The following is a 17261-nucleotide window of genomic DNA, read 5'->3' on the forward strand; positions in this document are numbered from 1 at the left end:
GGAGGAGGTGGTGGACGCTGAGAGGAGGAATGGTGGACGCTGGGAGGAGGAGTGGTGGACGCTGAAAGGAGTAGGTGGACGCTGAGAGGAGGAGGGAGTGGACGCTGAGAGGAGGAGGGGGTGGACGCTGAGAGGAGGAGGGGGTGGACGCTGAGAGGAGGAGGGGGTGGACGCTGAGAGGAGGAGTGGTGGACGCTGAAAGGAGGAGGTGGACGCTGAGAGGAGGAGGGGGTGGACGCTGAGAGGAGGAGTGGTGGACGCTGAGAGGAGGAGTGGTGGACGCTGAAAGGAGGAATGGTGGACGCTGAGAGAAGGAGGAGGTGGACGCTGAGAGGAGGAATGGTGGACGCTGAGAGGAGGAATGGTGGACGCTGAGAGGAGGAGGGGGTGGACGCTGAGAGGAGGAATGGTGGACGCTGAGAGGAGGAATGTGGACACTGAGAGGAGGAGGGAGTGGACGCTGAGAGGAGGAGTGGTGGACGCTGAGAGGAGGAATGTGGACGCTGAGAGGAGGAGGGGGTGGACGCTGAGAGGAGGGGGTGGACGCTGAGAGGAGGAGTGGTGGACGCTGAGAGGAGGAATGTGGACGCTGAGAGGAGAAGGGGGTGGACGCTGAGAGGAGGAATGTGGACGCTGAGAGGAGGAGGGGGTGGACGCTGAGAGGAGGAGTGGTGGACGCTGAGAGGAGGAGGGGGTGGACGCTGAGAGGAGGAGGGGGTGGACGCTGAGAGGAGGAGGGGGTGGACGCTGAGAGGAGGAATGTGGACGCTGAGAGGTTGAGGGGGTGGACGCTGAGAGGAGGAGTGGTGGACGCTGAGAGGAGGAGGGGGTGGACGCTGAGAGGAGGAGTGGTGGACGCTGAGAGTAGGAGTGGTGGACGCTGAGAGGAGGAATGGTGGACGCTGAGAGGAGGAATGGTGGAAGCTGAGAGGAGGAATGTGGACGCTGAGAGGAGGAGTGGTGGACGCTCAAAGAAGGAGGTGGATGCTGATAGGAGGAGTGGTGGAAGCTGGGAGGAGGAGGGGGTGGATGCTGAGAGGTGGAATGTGGACGCTGAGAGGAGGAGGGGGTGGACACTGAGAGGAAGAGGAGGTGGACGCTGAGAGGAGGAGGTGGTGGACGCTGAGAGGAAAAATGGTGGACGCTGGGAGGAGGAGTGGTGGACGCTGAAAGGAGTAGGTGGACGCTGAGAGGAGGAGGGAGTGGACGTTGAGAGGAGGAGGGGGTGGACGCTGAGAGGAGGAGGGGGTGGACGCTGAGAGGAGGAGGGGGTGGACGCTGAGAGGAGGAGTGGTGGACGCTGAAAGGAGGAGGTGGACGCTGAGAGGAGGAGGGGGTGGACGCTGTGAGGAGGAGTGGTGGACGCTGAGAGGAGGAGTGGTGGACGCTGAAAGGAGGAATGGTGGACGCTGAGAGAAGGAGGAGGTGGACGCTGAGAGGAGGAATGGTGGACGCTGAGAGGAGGAATGGTGGATGCTGAGAGGAGGAGGGGGTGGACGCTGAGAGGAGGAATGGTGGACGCTGAGAGGAGGAATGTGGACACTGAGAGGAGGAGGGAGTGGACGCTGAAAGGAGGAGTGGTGGACGCTGAGAGGAGGAATGTGGACGCTGAGAGGAGGAGGGGGTGGACACTGAGAGGAGGGGGTGGACGCTGAGAGGAGGAGTGGTGGACGCTGAGAGGAGGAATGTGGACGCTGAGAGGAGGAGGGGGTGGACGCTGAGAGGAGGAGGGGGTGGACGCTGAGAGGTGGAATGTGGACGCTGAGAGGAGGAGGGGGTGGACGCTGAGAGGAGGAATGTGGACACAGAGGAGCAGGGGGTGGACACTGAGAGGAGGAGGAGGTGGACGCTGAGAGGAGGAGTGGTGGACGCTGAAAGGAGGAATGGTGGACGCTGAGAGAAGGAGGAGGTGGATGCTGAGAGGAGGAATGGTGGACGCTGAGAGGAGGAATGGTGGATGCTGAGAGGAGGAGGGGGTGGACGCTGAGAGGAGGAATGGTGGACGCTGAGAGGAGAAATGTGGACACTGAGAGGAGGAGGGAGTGGACGCTGAGAGGAGGAGTGGTGGACGCTGAGAGGAGGAATGTGGACGCTGAGAGGAGGAGGGGGTGGACGCTGAGAGGAGGGGGTGGACGCTGAGAGGAGGAGTGGTGGACGCTGAGAGGAGGAATGTGGACGCTGAGAGGAGGAGGGGGTGGACACTGAGAGGAGGATTGGTGGACGCTGAGAGGAGGAATGTGGACGCTGAGAGGAGGAGGGGGTGGACGCTGAGAGGAGGAATTTGGACACAGAGGAGCAGGGGGTGGACACTGAGAGGAGGAGGAGGTGGACGCTGAGAGGAGGAGTGGTGGACGCTGAGAGGAGGAATGTGGACGCTGAGAGGTGGAGGGGGTGGACGCTGAGAGGAGGAATGGTGGATGCTGAGAGGAGGAGGGGGTGGACGCTGAGAGGAGGAATGTGGACGCTGAGAGGAGGAGGGGGTGGACGCTGAGAGGAGGAGGGGGTGGACGCTGAGAGGAGGAGTGGTGGACGCTGAGAGGAGGAATGTGGACGCTGAGAGGAGGAGGGGGTGGACGCTGAGAGGAGGAGGGGGTGGACGCTGAGAGGTGGAATGTGGACGCTGAGAGGAGGAGGGGGTGGACGCTGAGAGGAGGAATGTGGACACAGAGGAGCAGGGGGTGGACACTGAGAGGAGGAGGAGGTGGACGCTGAGAGGAGGAGTGGTGGACGCTGAAAGGAGGAATGGTGGACGCTGAGAGAAGGAGGAGATGGATGCTGAGAGGAGGAATGGTGGACGCTGAGAGGAGGAATGGTGGATGCTGAGAGGAGGAGGGGGTGGACGCTGAGAGGAGGAATGGTGGACGCTGAGAGGAGAAATGTGGACACTGAGAGGAGGAGGGAGTGGACGCTGAGAGGAGGAGTGGTGGACGCTGAGAGGAGGAATGTGGACGCTGAGAGGAGGAGGGGGTGGACGCTGAGAGGAGGGGGTGGACGCTGAGAGGAGGAGTGGTGGACGCTGAGAGGAGGAATGTGGACGCTGAGAGGAGGAGGGGGTGGACGCTGAGAGGAGGATTGGTGGACGCTGAGAGGAGGAATGTGGACGCTGAGAGGAGGAGGGGGTGGACGCTGAGAGGAGGAATTTGGACACAGAGGAGCAGGGGGTGGACACTGAGAGGAGGAGGAGGTGGACGCTGAGAGGAGGAGTGGTGGACGCTGAGAGGAGGAATGTGGACGCTGAGAGGTGGAGGGGGTGGACGCTGAGAGGAGGAATGGTGGATGCTGAGAGGAGGAGGGGGTGGACGCTGAGAGGAGGAATGTGGACGCTGAGAGGAGGAGGGGGTGGACGCTGAGAGGAGGAGGGGGTGGACGCTGAGAGGAGGAATGTGGACGCTGAGAGGAGGAGTGGTGGACGCTGAGAGGAGGAATGTGGACGCTGAGAGGAGGAGTGGTGGACGCTGAGAGGAGGAGAAGGTGGACGCTGAGAGGAGGAGTGGTGGATGCTGAGAGGAGGAGTGGTGGATGCTGAGAGGAGGAGGGGGTGGACGCTGAGAGGAGGAGGGGGTGGACGCTGAGAGGAGGAATGTGGACGCTGAGAGGAGGAGTGGTGGACGCTGAGAGGAGGAGAAGGTGGACGCTGAGAGGAGGAGGGGGTGGACGCTGAGAGGAGGAGGGGGTGGACGCTGAGAGGAGGAGGGGGTGGACGCTGAGAGGAGGAGGGGGTGGACGCTGAGAGGAGGAGGGGGTGGACGCTGAGAGGAGGAATGTGGACGCTGAGAGGAGGAATGTGGACGCTGAGAGGAGGAGTGGTGGACGCTGAGAGGAGGAATGTGGACGCTGAGAGGAGTGGTGGACGCTGAGAGGAGGAATGTGGACGCTGAGAGGAGGAAGGGGTGGACGCTGAGCGGAGGAGGGGGTGGACGCTGAGAGGAGGAATGGTGCACGCTGAGAGGAGGAGTGGTGGACGCTGAGAGGAGGAATGTGGACGCTGAGAGGAGGAGGGGGTGGACGCTGAGAGGAGGAGGAAGTGGACGCTGAGAGGAGGAGTGGTGGACGCTGAGCGGAGGAGGGGGTGGACGCTGAGCGGAGGAGGGGGTGGACGCTGAGAGGAGGAGGAGGTGGACGCTGAGAGGAGGAGTGGTGGACGCTGAGAGGAGGAATGTGGACGCTGAGAGGAGGAGGGGGTGGACGCTGACCGGAGGAGGGGGTGGATGCTGAGAGGAGGAGTGGTGGACGCTGAGAGGAGGAGGGGGTGGACGCTGAGAGGAGGAGGGGGTGGACGCTGAGAGGAGGAATGTGGACGCTGAGAGGAGGAGTGGTGGACGCTGAGAGGAGGAATGTGGACGCTGAGAGCAGGAGTGGTGGACGCTGAGAGGAGGAGAAGGTGGACGCTGAGAGGAGGAGTGGTGGATGCTGAGAGGAGGAGTGGTGGATGCTGAGAGGAGGAGGGGGTGGACGCTGAGAGGAGGAGGGGGTGGACGCTGAGAGGAGGAATGTGGACGCTGAGAGGAGGAGTGGTGGACGCTGAGAGGAGGAGAAGGTGGACGCTGAGAGGAGGAGTGGTGGATGCTGAGAGGAGGAGGGGGTGGACGCTGAGAGGAGGAGGGGGTGGACGCTGAGAGGAGGAATGTGGACGCTGAGAGGAGGAATGTGGACGCTGAGAGGAGGAGTGGTGGACGCTGAGAGGAGGAATGTGGACGCTGAGAGGAGGAATGTGGACGCTGAGAGGAGTGGTGGACGCTGAGAGGAGGAATGTGGACGCTGAGAGGAGGAGGGGGTGGACGCTGAGCGGAGGAGGGGGTGGACGCTGAGAGGAGGAATGGTGGACGCTGAGAGGAGGAGTGGTGGACGCTGAGAGGAGGAATGTGGACGCTGAGAGGAGGAGGGGGTGGACGCTGAGAGGAGGAGGAAGTGGACGCTGAGAGGAGGAGTGGTGGACGCTGAGCGGAGGAGGGGGTGGACGCTGAGCGGAGGAGGGGGTGGACGCTGAGAGGAGGAGGAGGTGGACGCTGAGAGGAGGAGTGGTGGACGCTGAGAGGAGGAATGTGGACGCTGAGAGGAGGAGGGGGTGGACGCTGACCGGAGGAGGGGGTGGACGCTGAGAGGAGGAATGGTGGATGCTGAGAGGAGGAGGGGGTGGACGCTGAGAGGAGGAGTGGTGCCCGTAGTCCAGTGATGTCCCTGCACACTCGGCCACGCCTCCTCCCAGCGTTAGGACTCAGGAGAGGTGGAGTCAGCCGGGTGAGCAGCAGCACAGCGCATTTCTAAGGTAAAAAAAGCAGCCAGCGGGGCTCAGCAGCTAGGTGCAGGGGAAGGGCTGGGCGTCAGAGATGGCTCGGGCACCATAGCAACCACATCCCCTGCACCTATGGTAGCTACGCCCATGGTTCCCAACCTCTGTCTTCAAGTACCCCCAACAGTTCATGTTTTCCAGGTCTCCTTACAGGATTGTGAGTGAAATAATTAGCTCCACCTGTGGATCTTTTAAAATGTGTCAGTGACTAATGAATACACCTGTTCCACTGCTAGGTGACCTGGAAACATGAACTGTTGGGGGTACTTAAGGACCGAGGTTGGGAACCAGTGTTCCAGAAGATAACAGCTAGAATGTGATTGGTTGGTATAGGCAACATCTACACTTCTATAAACCTGCACTTTAGTAAATACACCCCTTATGGGCTGATTCTGTGATGACCGCAAGTCGCAATACGCACGGATCTTGCGGTTTTCAGCATACTGCGCTCACATCACTGAAAGAACTTGTCTTCTATACAGGCCCTGGATCAGGTATGTGCACATGGACAGAGATAGCTAGAATGGATTGATCCTTCCGGCAGCAGTCCACACAATCCGTGAAATGGGTGTTTCTGGGTGGCAAGTGGGCCGCGGTCATGTGACTGCATGGGACTCTTCTGTCATCGAGAGCTCATTGGCAGCGTGCAGATGGAGATGGGACGTCTGTATTATCAGCCGAATCTTTTTCATCTTGTTATGTAGATTTCATTGCATGTCTTAGTGGTGTATTCACTAATATTCCGACAGGCTATGTGCAATTTATGAGGCCGACTCGATTTGCGGCGACTAATCCAAATGAACCAGCGCAATTCATCCTTGCTCCAGTGTACAGATATCTGCTCCGGTCCCTAGCACTGCCACGGTCGCCTGTAATTAGAAGCGGCAAAGATTTACACCGCAGATTTGTCCCTCAGTTGGCTTCTGTTTTCGGAGCTAGGTAATTAGTGGCACCATATTGGTGTAATGGGGCGGCAGGTCTGTAGTGCACACAGATGATATCCAATATATCTCCTGCATGACATCATTGGTGAATCAGTCTATTTAAAAATGTGACAAACGTGCAGAAACATGGTGGCACAATAAGCTTGTGGCCTCACAGCCCTTAGGGCATAATTTGGTGTGGAGTTTATATATACTCCACATGTTTGCGTGATTTTCCTCCTACACACCGAAAACATTCTGGTAGATAGTGTACACATCTGCCAATAAACCTTTCTTAATAACTGCTGAACTACTGCTTAACAGACCCAATCAGGTTGATGTATTGCCCCCGTAGAGGCAAATCAAGACTATAATGGAACTGTGTAAATCAGCATTCTGCATGTACTGTAGCCTTTGCATTTAATACAGGTAGTGGCCACCAGGGGGCATCTGACTACATTGTAAATAGTGATTACATAAAACTCAATAACCCAGTTCTTCTTTTGCAAGTGTTGACATATCAGGAATTGACATTTAGCCATGTCGATATTATGGCATTTGATAGTTTGGCAACCTTTTGACTGTCATCATTGTAATTGTTGACATGATGGGGGTAATTCAGAGTTGATCGCAGCAGCAAATTTGTTAGCAGTTGGGCAAAACCATGTGCACAGCAGGGGGGGCAGATATAACATGTGCAGAGAGAGTTAGATTTGGGTGGGGTATATTGTTTTTGTGCAGGGTAAAAACTGGCTGCTTTATTTTTACACTGCAATTTAGATTTCAGTTTGAACACACCCCACCCAAATCTAACTCTCTCTGCACATGTTACATCTGCCCACCTGCAGTGCACATGGTTTTGCCCTACTGCTAACAAATTTGCTGCTGCGATCAACTCTGAATTAGGCCCCATGACTACATGCCGTGCGTTACATAATGTAGCTGAACATGTGACACCTGGTGGTAGAAAACAGTACTACTGTAAAACATTTATGTATTTACCTTATGTGATTCCGTAAAACACCATGACCATGGCAGTGATGGCAACAAGATGCGCAGAGTTATACATTAACGCTTAATACCACTGTAGCTATAAAAGGCAATACACGATAACGCAGGCACAGCTGTACTCACTGGTAGATGGAGCTGAGCCGGTGAGTGTAGGTGACGGGTAGTGGTGCGAGATGCTGGAACAGTTATATCAGCAGGTAATTGTAGAACTCACTGTGACACTCGTACACAGTGCCAAGATGGCTCCGGACATGCTCAGTAGTAGCCTTGGTGGCCATCTTGGTTCAAGGGATGAATCTTCCCTGGAGGAGTAGTAACATGGAGTCTGCGCAGTAGCGCACTCCACTTTCAACAGTTGGCAGATATAGGATTCCAATAAGTTGCTTAATGTAGGTCAGTGATGGGTGACAGGGGTCCCAAGGCCAAAAGGGGCCCGCTAATTATGTAGCGGCTTCCTGCGTTAGGACTCATTGGCGCACTGAAACAATTGCTGGAGACACTACACCTGACCTGGACAGTAAATACGTTCGGGTCACTGCTCTGTGGAACATTTCAGTCACTTACTCTGGAGTACAGCGCTGAGAAGATTCACCTTCCTGGTTATGATCACTGATTGGACGTTCTGGACTGTTCTGCATACAGGTTTCATCACCCACGCATTTCTCTCCACAGTATTTCCTTCTACATTTACATACACCAGTACCAAAAAGAAAGAAAAGAGTAAAGGCCCATACACACTGGTCGATATATATCGGCCGTTCTCCTGAACGGCCGATATATCGCGGGACCGTCGGCCAGTGTGTACGGCCGATACGTCTGTGAACTCCGTCGTTCACAGACGTATCGCGTCGGCCGCGCAGCACAGCCGACGGCCAATATATCTACAGATATATTGGCGCGTCGCTGTGTGTGTACACATGCTGCGGCGGCCGGCGGTGATTGACAGCTGAACTGGGTGGGCGTGTGTACACGCCCGCCCAGTTCATGACATCAGTCCCCGACGGATCGAGCAGTGTGTATGCTGAACACACTGCTCGATCCGTCCATAGATATATCTGCAGATCAATTGAGGAACAGAGCATTTTCTCCCTCATGGAGAGGATCAGGTAGGCAAGTATGCTGTTAGTGTGTACCCACCTTAAGACTGATCTATAGAGATCGAAGGCTGTGTACACACTATACGGCTGATCGTACGATCTGCAGCAGATCCCAATGACCATCGTATAAGGTCTACCCCCTGATCCACCCACTTCAATGTTTCATGAATTGGGTGATCGCAGCATACCATCGGATCTGCGGCACATCAGACTGGACGATGCCGTAATGACGCAATGTGATCACATGAAGCATGTAGCTATATAATGCATCGTATGGCAGATCATGCAGTGTGTACAACGATGCCATATACTGTTACATCGCATTGCGGTGTCGCACAGGTGTGTACCCAGATTTAAGTGTCACTAGTCTACAATTCACTCCCTGCAGGTGTACACAATTGTATATGCAGCACTGGCAGTAAGTTTGGACTCTGTATTGCCACCTATTGGTCACTAATGGCAATGCAGCAGTTGTTATTGCTGAACTTCAGAAGCAGTATTTCTTTCTTTACTAAGGAGGTTTTAAATTGTGTTATTTGTTAGAATTTATATTTGGGGCAGGGCGACAATCATGTCACAAAGATACTGTAAATATTTATTCTGCATGTTGTTGTATGAGCAGTGCGAGCAGATACTGGGGAACAGGAATGGCCATCGATGGCGATGATTAGCGATGGTTATGGTAACTTCCATCAATTGGAGGCCACCAGTGAAGTACAATGGACAGTCTGCACATGTGCAAAGTGAATCCATCGATGGCTCAACCATCAAAGTTTCTAACCAATGGTTTAAAACCATCGATGGCTGACACCCCTACTAAGGAATGAGTAATGCGTTCTCGGGTGGGTGTGAGGAATGTGCATTGTATATAGAATCATAGGGGTGCAGTGTATAAGCGACATCCCAGAGGGAAGGTGACCACACATTGTATACCAGACATCACACATTAATCATGCTTTGTATAATATGGGATTGCCTTGTGGTATTAATTTTAGTGGTTCATGAAATTGTAGTTTCCCTTCACAGCTCCCACTAAGAGACCTGCAATGGGTGGGGGAAGGCAGTTTCTCTTCAAAAATCTTTGGCTTGGCCAAAAAGTTCCCAGGAATTGTTTCAATGGTTGTCAAATGGCAATGCACATTTCTAACATAGAACTACAGCTCCCCCTGCTGGCAGGAATACACAGTTCACCATATTTTTTTTATTTTATTTTTTTACTTGAAGCCCGAGGTGCGGTGCTTCATCACCCAGGGTCTGTGCCAAACGTGCTGGGGGCATAGGATCTTGGACCCTCTCCAAAAGGAGAAGGGTCCAGTTACTCCCCAACCCCTCAGAGCCAGAAGGCCTACTGAGGGGAAAATGGTCTGTGGGTCCCTCCTTGCCGAGGCGCAGAGGGACAATACTTGCCTACTTTTGAAAACTAGAATCAGGGAGATTACAGTAGCATGTGCCGTGCAAAGCGCGGCGTGCCGCCATGGGGGCGTGTCAAACTCTACCCAAAGGGCGTGTCTAGTTCCACAAATGGGCGTGCCTATGCTTAAATGCTTGTTGTTGCAAGATATTTCTATATAACATTAGTAACAATATATTTTGGGAAGTTTTGCAAGTATTGATACTAACATTACTGCCTGAAATACAGGGTTTCTTATTTGCAATATGTTTTCGTTGTGATATTTCTTTTCTTCTCACTCAGCACAATATGCATGGTAAATGTGATGCCTACTGTATGCAATAAGTTCCAAATGCAAGTTGACCGTGTGTGAATTCATCCCTAAACATAGAAGTAAATGATTATTTTGGTGTTGTAGATGTTATTTTTATTGTGAACACTGGATTGTCTGCATCTTGTAGGCACGACCTATATTTATTGGATGTGCTATTTTCCATTCCATTGCAGCATTAACCAAATCATTACAGATACCAGCTGCTCTAATTAAACAAATGTGTTTAACTACAGAAAGATTATACTAACAACAATTCTTACACCAGCAGCAGCAGCAGCAGCAGAGTCATGCTATGGGTCAGTGCACACCAGCACAGATAAGAGGAGTGTGTGATCAGGCACTGCTATCTCTCTCTCTCTCTCTCTCTCTCTCTGGGGATACACAAGGGGGGTAATGAGAGCCGTCAGCAGTGATTCCTGAGCAACTACAGCAGCTCACTGTTCTTGCAAAGAAACTCCTTAGTGTCACCCCTGAGAGAATCTGAAGAATCGGGAGAATTGACCTATAAAGCAGGGGATCGGGAGATTTATGGCTGAAGGGTAGGCAACTATGAGAGGGACCCTCGTGTGTCCCCAGGGTTGGCTGAAGCTTCCCCCTGGGGACCGAAAATAACGTCTGGCCCTCCCCAGAGGGGGAGAGCCTCAGCAACTAGGGGAGAGAGAGTGTGGCCCATAAGGGTCTCACCTAAACCCCAACAAAAAAACCGCGAACGTGACTTACAAAACAAAAAAAAGTGCTAGTGCGTAAATAAATAAGCCCCAGCCAGAAGGCCGGGGGGGGGGGGGGGTGTAAGGAAAAGTGCGACAGAAGTTGGGAAGTGATGGTGCTCGTGCCGTCATAGTGCAAAGGCGTGCACAGAGCAGTCTTAACAGCAGTGTAGGCCCCTGGGCACAGCAATGCACTGGGCCCCCTACCCATTCTCCAGCAGTGGGGGTGCTATCAGCGGCAGCATTGATGTCCCGCGGGTGGTAGGGGGTGTTCTATCTTCCGCTCAGCATGTAGGACCTGGAGCAGTAATTTCTCTAATTACTCCTTTACTGCACAGATGGGGCTAAACTGTAGAAGGGGGCATTGGGCTGAATGAAGAAGCCCTGGTACATGACTTCCAGGGTGGTAGGGGGTGTTTAATACATAGGGGAAGGGATAGTGGAGTGGGCTTAATATTTATCATTTTCCGGTGGGAGGTCAGCTTGCTTGACTGCAGATATCTCAAGTTCCTGAAAATATATTTCTTAGCTTTGAATGGGATAAAAAAAAATTAGAAAGTCCCACCTTTTAGAAGGTTCTGGGGACTTGGGGATCAGAGTTCAGGTGCCAGAGCAATTCACCAACGAAAATATAAAACTGCATATTAGGCGTGTGGAGCTGGAGCAGGGACCAGCTGCTGGAAGGCTGATATCTCTGGTTCTGGGCATAGTAGAGACAAGCTGCCAGTGTCCACCAAAAGGGGAGAGTCTCAGCTTTTGGTTTATACCCTCAGAAATACTCTAAGTCAGACAGAACCCGAGATATCAGACTGGGAAGAGCAATTTACAGGCTTGGATGGGAACCACTGCTTTCAAGTCGGATATCTCCAGTTCCCCAGGGCCGATTTAAAAAAATCTGGTACCCCTGGAAAGAGGAGACCCTCAGCTATCAGCCTAGGGCCCTTATTCTCTTGGGGCCCTTGGGCAAGAGCCCATTGAGCCCATACGAAAAGACGGCCCTGGGCGTGTTGATACCACCAGTGCACATTAAGGCACCCCTAGGTCTTCTCACCCTAGGGGCACGTGTCACCTCGAGCTTTGAGACGCTCCCAGCCTCTCAGCCAGACCAAGCTTCATACCTACTCTGTGCCAGGGTCCACCCCCAGTACAAGAGTAGATACTAGACCAGGCCGTTCCCTGTCCAACGTAAGGGTACCGTAAACCCTTACGAAGTAGGGATACTAAGCCTGGTTTTTCTCCACTCTCGACCAGGGGCCTTGCCACACCCCGGCATAGTACTCCACAAGGTGTTTCTCCATTCCACATCTAGGAACCTCTCACGCTCCTAGTGTAAGAACAGATACTCCACCCTAGGTGTTTCCCTCGAGCAGATACTACACTTGATCTTAGCCAAAAGGCCGAGAAGCCATAACCAATCCTCCAAATGACTTTTCTGCAGCAGAGCAGCTTTTAGCTTATATTGCAGCAAGCCAGGCAGGTGAGGCGAGCTTTGTTGTCTCATGGAGAACACGACTACTTTAGTGCTGCACTCATGCAATGCCAAACTGGCATTCCAGGAGAATAAGCTGTACAGGACTGGCAATCATTCTTTGCGATGTCAGGCTGTTCTACACAGAGGGACTTCTTTTTGTGTAAAGTTACAAAATGCAGTCTTTATGCACTGGGAGACAACAGGAGTGACTGGAGAGAAGTTTGGTTTATCCCTTCACACCAGCATTCCTCCCATGCTCCTCTGCCCACCAGTGTGCCCTGCGATTCTCCATCACCATGGCTGTGCAATGCGACAGTGTGAGATAGAACAGTCTTATAAAGAGACAGCAGTGGGGAGGAAGGGACTGTCCCTGCTGCCAGAGCCGGTCCTAGGCATAGGCAAACTAGGCAATTGCCTAGGGCATCTTGTATGCCTAGGGGCACAAGCAGCTTCTGCTGATTAAAATGATATGCAGCATGCCTATATTCTATGTGTAGCATTTTGTATGCAGATACAGCCACAGTCACATACAGTATATAGGCATGCCGCATATCATTTTAATCAGCAGAATCTGCTTGTGCATCCTAGCCACATAGCAATGCACATAAGATGTATTTTCATAAAAAATAGGCACCCAACGTTAGCAGAGCTGCCAGTTGACTCAGGCCAGGAACTATATGTGTCATTATGTGTATAAGGACATTAATAATGTGTAACATGTGTAAGGGGCACTATGTGTGTCATTATGTGTATAAGGGCACTAATAATGTGCGGCATATGAGTAAGGGACATTATGTGTGTCATTATGTGTATAAGGGCATTAACAATGTGCGGCATATGTGTAAGGGAAATTATATGTATAAGAGTATTAATAAGGGTTGGCATAATGTGTAAGGTGCATTATGTCTATAAGGATATTAATATGTGTCATATGTGTAAGGGGCATTACTGTGTGGTATTATGTGTATAAATGCATTACCAATGTGTGGCATTATGTGTATAAGGTGCTCTACTGTGTGGCATAATGTATAGAAACTGCACTACTGTGTGGTCTAATGTGAATAAAGAGCAATATGGTGTGGTGTAATGTGAATAAGGTGCAATTCAGTATGATGTTATGTGAATGAGGGGCTGTACTGTGAGGAGTAACGTTTATAAGGTAAAGTGGTACTACTGTGTAATGTAACGTGAATTAGGGACACTATCGCATTATAAATTGTGAATAAAGTTGCACTACTGTGAGGTATAATGGGAATTGGGGGTACTATTGTGTGGCCATGCCCCTTGCCAGCAAAAACACGTACCTTTTTGGGCTGTGTGCCGAATGAGCACATTGTTCTTATTTAAATTACAGGGTAGGAAAAAAAAAAAAAAAAAAGGACTGCTATGGATGGCAGGTGATGGTGCAGGGTCAGAGGCGGAACTAGCGGTGGTGCTAGGGGGCACCAGCCAAAATCTTGCCTAGGGCATCATATTGGATAGGGCTGGCTCTGCCTGCTGCTCTCCTCTTCAGTGACTGCAACCATCAGTCAACTACTCAGGTTCCACAGTTGCTGGACAACCAATTATACCTCAGGCTTTGACCCCATCAATTAGCAGACACGGTCTTCCTGCTTGGGGTGGGAGAGATGTACTCACTGGCGCCCCCAGGTCCTGGAGCCCTAGGCAGTTGCCTGGTGATGGCACCAGGCCACCCTATGTCCTCTATCAGGTAGGCGTTATCCAGAACCCAGGAGGCATCTGGGAAACTGCGTGCACAGCTATACTGGATGAAAGAGGCAAATTCATGTAGGAAAATTAATTTTTATTGCTGTGTGATTTCTCAGCACCAGACAACCATGTAAAACTGGTAAATGCGGGATTATTTCACCAAAACCGGTAAAGTGATAACACGCGGAAGGATCCAGTCCCCCAGACAGATTAGACAATTCTGATTAGTGATGTGCCAGCACCGGACAAGGAACAAGCAAATTAGTATCAACAGAAGGTTTAGCAATTGCAGAAGGGAACGAATAAAAGGGTCTATTTACTAAACCTTGGATGGAGATAGAGGATGGAGATAAAGTACCAGCCAACCAGCTAGCAACTATCATTGTTTAAACACAGCAGGTAACATGGCAACTAGGAGCTGATTGTCTGGTACTCTCCGTCCATTTTATCTCCGTCCAGGGCTTAATAAATAGACCCCAAAGTCCTGTAGGCAAAGAAACAGATCAGCGCTGGATCCAGGCCTACAACGCTCGTACAGCGGGAAAGGAATGGATTACGTGAGCCACATGACCACGTTGGGGAGTCAGTTTTCTATGACCACATGAATAATCATCTCTGAATTTCCATCACAGACCTACGTTATCATAATACCGTATCATGGGGGTAATTCCAAGTTGATCGCAGCAGGATTTTTGATAGCAATTTTGCAAAACCATGTGCACTGCAGGGGAGGCAGATATAACATGTGCAGAGAGAGTTAGATTTGGGTGGGTTATTTTATTTCTGTGCAGGGTAAATACTGGCTGCTTTATTTTTACACTGCAATTTAGATTGCAGATTGAACTCACCCCACCCAAATCTATCTCTCTCTGCACATGTTATATCTGCCTGCCCTGCAGTGCACATGGTTTTGCCCAATTGCTAACAAAAATCCTGCTGCGATCAACTTGGAATTACCCCCAATGGCAGCTCTTCAGAGACTGACCAAGCTCACAGTAGACGGCAGCTCTGCAGGTGGGAATGGTCAGAGAGCTATACGTATGGATTGTAAGAACGGATACACAAACACTGCGCAGGCCGGAATACTATCAGGACAGTACCGCCTAGTAACAGGACCATGTAGAACAAGGCTAAATTAGCTGCGTCTCCACGGCTCAGGCTAACCTGGCACTCCGTCACACATTTAATTTCCATTGGAACCGCGCTGCAACAGACACCACGAATATCCAGGTTTCCTATTGGCCGCACATGGAATGTATTTAGAAAAATGAAGGAAAAGTGCTCTACAAAGATTCCCCACATACTGCACACGTCTCACAGGTACATATCAACTCTCACCAGGAAGGTCATGCTATTTACACGCGCCCCCCTACCGAAATATGGCTCAGCAAATTCTGCCAACGGCGGACAGAACTGAGGTCTCCGTTTCCAATTGTTTGGTACAGGACAATGAAAAAAAAAAAAGTTCTGTTATTCCACTAATCAGAATATAGAGAGGTCCCTTTAGTGGATATATTACTGTCCAGCCACCAAAATCCATTTATAGTCCATTAACGCCGAGTTGCTTTCTGTATTCTTGGATCCATTTCTTCATGTAGGAGACTTCCAAAGCCCGAGCGTCGAGCACAGACTTGGGGTCATACGCGTTATTAGAACGCAGGTCCAGATGGTGGGCTCCGTCGGCTATAAGGATGGCGACGAGAGACTCGCTGATGCTCTCCTTCACGCCGCCGGCTGACCACGGATCCAGGTCACCGTTACTGCAAGAGAGAAACAATTACTAACTGACCAGTTTTTATACTTTTTGCTACTTTACCCCAAAAGGGAAGTACAGCAAAAAAAGGAGTACTTAAAGTTCATACAGTGGTATGGATGCACAGACAATTGCTCCCCGTGAAACGAGAAGAGTGTATGGTATTCCGTAGGGCAACACGTAACTGAGCCATTCTGCAGCCTAGAAATCTGGTACATGCTCTTTACATAGGATCCCTTAGCGTCAACCACTGCGTTATTAAAAGCAGGACTCGGGTTTGCAGAAAAAAACAGGATGCTCCCTACAGACAGTCCTCTCATCCTCACTAGGGAATTCTGGGGAAGATTTATCAAACCTGCCAAAGAGGACAACTGGAAGCGTTGCCCAGCAACCAGATTCTAGAACTCACACCTGGTGTGGCCAACACCCATGTGTGTGCCTTCGGTGCCTGTGACCGAAAAGGGTGGCGTAGCTCACGTAATAGGGAAGTGGTCTCATGGGAGACCCCATTCTACATCACTTTGGGGGTGTGGCCTCATGAAACCCCCTGTTCTACATCACTCTGGGGGCGTTCCCAGCAACCCCCGGAGATGTTAGGCTTCCCCCAGAGACTCTTCCTGCACAGCCGGCTCCTTCTCAGTGACAGGAGCCGGGCGCTGCAGGATAAGGTCACACTGCAGCACCCGGCTCCTGTCACTGGGGAGGAGGCAGCATTTCGGTTGCACACCCCTCCGAAGGCGACACCCGGGTACAGCCCGCACCCCCCTTCTGACGCCACTGGATAAATGACAGCTAGAATTTGATTGGTTGCTAGGAGCAACATCTCCCATCGTTCTCTTTGGAAGGTTTGATAAATCTCCCCCTCTGTCCCAACACGGGTGTATCTAGTTCTAAAAACCCAAATGGGTAAAACGCGTTCTCAGAAGGGCTGTAGTGTATATGGAATTTCCCCTGAATAAGGGAGTAGCTTACTTAAAAGGAAGCACCCAGTGTAGATTACTCTGGGCGAATGTCTGCGCACACCATTCCAGGGGCGGTGTCCATGAAAAACAGGACTAGCTCTCCGAAAGTGGGACCGTATGACTTACTGGTGATCTGTGACAAAATATGAACCTTTTATTCTCGGCTCGTGCATCTGGATTTAGTAAACGGGACATATTGACAAACAAAGTGCTTTGCCGGAAATATTAAATTGCTGCTTATATGGAAAAATGCAAGTCCTGGCAAACAAAGGCGTTTATTTATCAACTGTCAAAAAGCCCAGGTGCCAGCTAACAGATTGCCCTCAATAGGGCTCATTATCTATACAATACAGGGACTTGCTGTTGCACAGAATGGCCACAAGAGGGTGTTTGAGAACAATTCAGAATTCCCTGAGTGCTGCACATTCTGCTATCGCCGGTATACTGAGCGCCGGGAGCCCGACCGCCGGCAAACAGAAGACCACCCCTGCTATCAGCCCTTTGTATGAAGGTCTTTATAGGACTATTCACTGCAGCTTCTCAGAACGTCTACAAAAGAATGATTTTACATTTACAAGGATCTACTTCTACACCGATACACACACTAGAACGT

General features: G+C 51.6%; 1 protein-coding gene and 1 pseudogene across 2 annotated transcripts in view; both read right to left on the reverse strand.

Moving 5' to 3' along the window:
- Positions 1-12035: 12035 nt before the first annotated feature.
- On the reverse strand, positions 12036-12161 carry LOC135052878 (U2 spliceosomal RNA; annotated as a pseudogene).
- A 1845-nt stretch (positions 12162-14006) lies between these two features.
- The window catches only part of PRCP (prolylcarboxypeptidase), a 43354-nt gene continuing 40099 nt past the window's right edge, over positions 14007-17261 (reverse strand). For both annotated transcript variants that reach the window (XM_063951328.1, XM_063951327.1), the window contains exon 9: positions 14007-15693. In XM_063951328.1, coding sequence (XP_063807398.1) covers positions 15474-15693 — 220 coding nt within the window. In that variant the 3' untranslated portion in view covers positions 14007-15473. The remainder of the gene's footprint in view (positions 15694-17261) is intronic.

This window comes from Pseudophryne corroboree, chromosome 2 (assembly GCF_028390025.1).
Source record: "Pseudophryne corroboree isolate aPseCor3 chromosome 2, aPseCor3.hap2, whole genome shotgun sequence".
Taxonomy (NCBI): Eukaryota; Metazoa; Chordata; class Amphibia; order Anura; family Myobatrachidae; genus Pseudophryne; species Pseudophryne corroboree.